The sequence below is a fragment of the Triticum aestivum genome, chromosome 5B, assembly GCF_018294505.1.
Source record: "Triticum aestivum cultivar Chinese Spring chromosome 5B, IWGSC CS RefSeq v2.1, whole genome shotgun sequence".
NCBI classification, from domain to species: domain Eukaryota; kingdom Viridiplantae; phylum Streptophyta; class Magnoliopsida; order Poales; family Poaceae; genus Triticum; species Triticum aestivum.
In genome coordinates, this window is record NC_057807.1 from 526,063,126 (window position 1) to 526,068,852 (window position 5,727).

The following is a 5,727-nucleotide window of genomic DNA, read 5'->3' on the forward strand; positions in this document are numbered from 1 at the left end:
CCGATGATGAGTTGCACACTTCCATCAGACCATTGGGCTCCAGTCCGAACTGCGTGTCACTCGCTTTTCCCGCTAAAATAGGCTTTGACTCTCTGACGTCTTACGCCGTAGCCCCTCAATCAGCACTGAGTGAAGTCTTCCGTCAGACTCCAGCTCCACCTTCAACATGACTCCATGGTAGATGATCAGTCCACCCCTGCGCCTCATCGACTTCAAGCTCCGTGTATACACCACCTTGAATCAATCCCGCGCCATAGCCTTGTCGAAGCCACACAAGCCCTCGGGCCTGCGCCACGTGTTTCCACGCCCAAAAGTCGGTCACCATCAGTATCACGCTCCTATGTCGCCGCCGCCAATCCCACACCATCTTCTGTACCGACTGACTTGTGTCGATCCGTCAGACTGACTAGTCCGACCAAGCCGAACTTTTTCGGCTACATGACACGCTCGAGGATGCCAGTCACTTTCAGTTCACACTTAGAATATTCACACACGACAGTAAAAACATTCTTAAACTGTAGTACAGCAACACTTGCCTTGTAGATTTAGTTTTGATTTTCTGTTTCATCTTTTATTGGCCTCCCCAGATAAACGAAAAAGACATGCAATTCTAGTACACGGCAATAACCGACCGAAACTATAAATGCAACTCTTATTGAGCACCTTTAGCTTTATTACTTTCAATTTTGACAGATACTACATACAACATACAAATCACAAGTGGTGGTAACTACCACTGCTTGTAGGAATATAGGGTCGCGCTATTCGTCACCCTGGGTGAGGAATAGTTATTCTTCACCCCCCCCCCCCCTCTATTTTTACATCAATTGACCGTAATTTTACGTTTCGTAAATTTTGTCTTATTTCAGACGTAAAAAGAGAATATAAGAAAATACATAATCACAGTAAAATATATTTTATGTTACGTAAATTACAAAAATAAAAACATAGTGTAAAATGTACACAAAATGTAATTTTTCTGGTCTTCTGACCTTGTTTTATGCCAAATTTTACACAGTGAATCAATATGACTGTAACTATTTGTATTTGAAACATAATTTATTTATGAAATGATCGTAAGATTACCTCGGGTGAAGAATAACATATATTGTTGTTGTCAGTGAATATTTATGTTCTTTTGACACCTGAAACGAAAATGTTCCGATTCATGTGATAATTATACGCAGTTTCCTGATTAGTCTAGGTTTTGGGCATTGCATAATGAATGACAATAGTAATCTGTACTTAATTAGTATAACCTTCAATGTCCATGCGTGAGAGAGAGAGAGAGAGAGAGAGAGAAAGAGAAGAGTCCTACTGACTGATCATCCAGAGATGGTGATGGCCTTACCAGTGTAATTTCCTTGCACTTCTTAATGAAGCAGCGTGAGGTACCCTGCTAGCTGTTTAGTGTTGGAACAGAAGGTTCTTGTTATTGTAAGGACAGTTTTGTAGACTAAATAAATTTCACTAATCACGTAAGTTGCCACGGTGGAAAGCCGGTCCAATTTGCTCCAACAGCGAGTCCGCTTTTTTTGCTGGTCACTCCACACGGTGCAGTTGTTTCTTGCCCCGTTGCACACTCCAGAAGGTAATGATGATCTGTCTATTCTGTTCTCAGGATAAGGCGGCGATTGCAGTCCCAAATTTTCTCCCCTATACTGTTGTAAACCCAGGTCATCTGTTGAACAATTTTTTTTGTTTCTTCTTCTATCGATGTATTGAGATCGCTGTTCCTGACAGATTGTTCAATTTTTGTGGAAAACTCGTACTCTCCGGCCTCGGCCTGTCCGTGACCACAACCATATAACCTCCGCCCTTGGACGCGAGCCCGCTCCAGCCCGTCCGATCTCCTCCTTTCTGGCCGCACGGTGAGCAGAGAACCTTGTGGATTTGATAAAGATAGGAAGTATTTTCTGATTTGCTTTCGATAGATTAATGGTTAATTTCTCTGCACCCGCTCCTGCCTGTTCAATTATTATTATATTTACGTGAGCAAGCTTCTTTTCGATCAAGCGGTAAAAAAATCATTTGGTATAGTTGGTAAGCTTCTTAGTGGAGGGGCATGAACCCTGCGCCTCCTCAGTTTGTATCCAAACATACTCGTCTGCTGGACAGATTCTATGGAGCAAGATCAAACTGGGCAACGAAACTGGTGTCTTCGGTGGAGTGGGCAAGGATTTGTGCTCTTAAGTGCCACAACTAAATTCTTTGGATTGGAAGAACTGTTCACTATACTAACAACGCTTGACTCATCACAGCAAGGAATTTATGACTGAAAAAAATAACCTAAGCAGAAATCACATTAGTCCAAATTGCTAGCAGAAATGACACGAATAAACTCATATCAGGATAAGCTGCAGACTAAAAACTTCAACACAGTAGTTCATATTCGTCTCACTGTTACAGCACACGAAGAAACTCATATCAGGATAAGCTGCAGACTAAAAACTTCAACACAGTAGTTCATATTCGCCTCACTGTTACAGCACGGCAAAATTTGGATGGAAGCCAAAAGTACCAACAGACTTAACACAGGACAATTTTCCTCATCATTGACTACCACAGGACAAATCTACCTCATCGTTCCACGGTACCTTCCAAAAGCTCTTCATGCTACTCGCTACACAGAGACCACCCCACCAAAGGCATTGCTCAGTTCTTCTCCCACCAGAGAGGCTCTAGTACAACAGAAACGAAAGGAATCAAAAAATGAGTCTCTACAACAGAAACCAAAGGAATTTGATGTACCAATGAAGCATTTAACTTACCTTCAGGTACGTACTGAGGTAGATCAGTGCCACAATGGCTGCACACCACAGGCAAAACAATATGGCAGTAACAGATCCCTGTCCCAGGTCTCTTACCAAGGATTTTATTTACACCTTGATTGATTCTTTTCTTTCTTCTCTCCCATAGATCATTGATGTCTGTCTGGGTGAAATGCAGCCCAGCACCCAAAAGACTGAAAATGACGAGCCATGAAGTTAAGACCTCATCGAGAGTACCATGTAGACCTATGGCTAGTGATGGAGCCTGGAGCAATTTTTTCCCAAACTGGGAGCATAGAAAATACATCATTACATATGAATCACACTTCTGAAAAAAACTTATCAGACCAAGAAGAGAGCTTACTGTCAAGATTTTCTTCCAGAAGTTCTTTCTCTGGAGGGGCCTCCAATTCCATAAGTTTTTTGCATATAACAGCCAAATCCTCCTTGGTCAAGTCCTTGTCTGCAGACAATTCATCCAGCATCTTCCTCAGAACATCATCCACTGCTTGAAAATCCTCAAGCAGCTTCAAAAGATCTTCCTTCAAGACCTTCAAGCGCTCAAGCTTTTGTTTCATCAACTTCATGAAATCAGATGCTGCAAAAAAAAAAAACAGGATCATCTCAGCAAATTTTTTAACATTATAAAATTAAAAACAGCACATGGAACCACAGAAATCACACCATCACCAAATTCTTCGATCATTCTTTCAAGATCCCTAATCTCTGCTTCGATGAGTTTAAGCTTTTCCTTGAGATTTTCCAAGATGAAAGAACCTACAGGTAAAAAAATGTGTAAACTCACATAGTGCAAGACAGAGGATTGGTAAGACCCAGATTATAGAAGAGAAAATGGTGCCATAGGTTGACCAAAGTATCCAAGAGAGGATTGGTAAGCATGCCAAATGTTCTACAGAAGAGGAAGGATTAGCATGGGAGCATACCAGGTTGACCATCGGTTGAAGCCAAGAGATATCCTCCAAACCAAGCACCGAGTAGAATGTTTACAAGCATGAGGGAAGAATTCCTGTTTGATGTCAGAGACACAGGAAGAACCTATAACAGCAAAACAAGTGATGAGAAAAACCGGTAACACAAACTATTTCAACTAGAATAACAGCTTCTATTGTCAAACCAGGAGCAAAAGGACTTGGTCTCCTACTGTCAATGTTTGCACGAGGCATTTTGGCTTCTTCTTTTTTGAAAAAGAAAGCATTTCCATATGTCAGAAACTACTAAAAGAACCTCAACAGAGAACACACGCACGGCCTAAAGCTGGACAGCAGAGCAAATAAGCACAGCCGCCATAGCTGCCTTCCCAACTAAACCCAACATACCTAAAGTGTTGATGTTTCTCGCAAAATGATGACCAATCCAATAAGACAACATAGCAATCATTAAAACGCAGTAATCAGAATAAACAACATTGTAGATTGACAAAGACTATCATGTCAATATATCATAGATCACAAGAACATATGTACTCTAGCATACACCAACAGTATGTATTTTGGTAAGAGCACTACAGAGCATGGAGAAGCATGCTTCACATAACAGATGTGTATAAATGCGAAAGAGGGTGGTACAAGCAACAGATGTGTATAAATGCGAAAGAGGGTGGTACAAGCAACAGACCTTGCAAGGGTGAAATCTACGGTATGAAGCAGGTACAAGCTCTCGGAAGCCGTAAGCACTCCCCTGATAGACTGGTACAAGTTCCCTTGATGCATATGCACTCCCTTGGTAGATTGAGAAGGACCTGCAGCACCAAAGCATGATCAAAATTATGCAGGATATATATAACTCAGAGGGATAGAGCTGTATGGGAGTGCAAGTACCCGAGCTCAGACAATGAAGAGGCACCAATAAGGGCGCGGATGACGCTCATGATGGGGGAGCCATCGCCTGCAGAGAAGACATTCGCGGCCAAGATGGCGTTGCCCTCCGACGAGGAAGAGGAGCTCACCAGGGAGCGGATGGCGGTCATGATGGGGGCGCCAGGAGGCAGAGGCGGCACGGATGGAGTTGCCCTCCCTTGACGACGAAGAAGAGCTGAAGAGGGAGCGGATGGCGCTCAGGATGGGGGCGCAATCGCCAGGAGACGAGGAAGCGGCGGCGCGGTTGGTGTTGCACTCGCCTGACGACGGGGAGGGACTGGCGAGTAGTGCACGGATGACGCAGAGGATGGGGACGCCGTCGCCGTGCAGGGAGGGCCCCGCGATCGACGGACGGAGAGCCATGGACGCGGTCACCGTGCGAAGAGAGGCCGCCATGGCCGCCGATCTGCAGCCCTCAGCCGCCTGGTAAGGAGGAGCAAGGAGAGGGAGGAGGCGCGTCTAGGGTTAGGGTTTGGCGATTGGAACGAGGGCCACCAGCGCCGCTTATGTCCTCCCGTCGGGCGGGCCAGAGCCCACGAGCATATCTGTTTCTGTTGATGCCCAGCCTTGTTTGGATCTCGAAGGGCAGCCCACTAGCATAATCGCGCCCGCACGAGCATATCTGTTGAAGCCCAGCCTTGTTTGGATCTCGAAGGGCAGCCCACTAGCATAATCACGCAGGAGGCCGGCCACGGCCTGTTTGGATCTCTACGGGCCGGCCACGGCCTTGTTTGGATCGATCCCCTGGATGCGGTTTGAAACGATGAAACATATAATTATATATGGGTAAAGCAAACATCAAAAATAAATGTTACAAAACTACATAAATCTCTTGACATAGAACTTATAGATGTATCTAAAAATCAACAAAGGAGAGGAACCTCACCACCGGAGGTAGGGATGCAAGCGAAAAAATTTACAATAATCTTCATTGGTTTCATATCCATGAAAGCTTAATCTTTGCAAACAATCGCGGACGCCATCCACTTACAACCCTAGCGGAAGGGCACAGCCTCCGCGGCCCTGGGAGGCACTCATGCGGACGCCGTCCGCTTGCAACACCGCCTTCACGATCCTGG

At 44.8% G+C, this 5,727-nt stretch overlaps 1 protein-coding gene across 4 annotated transcripts; it reads right to left on the bottom strand.

Moving 5' to 3' along the window:
• Positions 1-2,342: 2,342 nt before the first annotated feature.
• On the bottom strand, positions 2,343-4,893 carry LOC123112924 (uncharacterized). Of its 4 annotated transcripts, none has more exons than XM_044534032.1 (7): positions 4,610-4,893; positions 4,407-4,530; positions 3,716-3,827; positions 3,462-3,548; positions 3,136-3,369; positions 2,772-2,965; positions 2,343-2,681 (listed from the first exon to the last, which is right to left on the bottom strand). In XM_044534032.1, exons 1-6 carry the CDS (start codon positions 4,756-4,758, stop codon positions 2,880-2,882), a joined length of 792 nt encoding a protein of 263 aa, XP_044389967.1. In that variant the 5' UTR covers positions 4,759-4,893; the 3' UTR covers positions 2,343-2,681; positions 2,772-2,879. The 4 variants fall into 4 exon arrangements, with proteins under 4 accessions (XP_044389967.1, XP_044389969.1, XP_044389965.1 ...); XM_044534034.1 differs by having other exon boundaries at positions 2,772-3,057; XM_044534030.1 differs by having other exon boundaries at positions 3,456-3,548.
• Between the last annotated feature and the right edge of the window lie 834 nt (positions 4,894-5,727).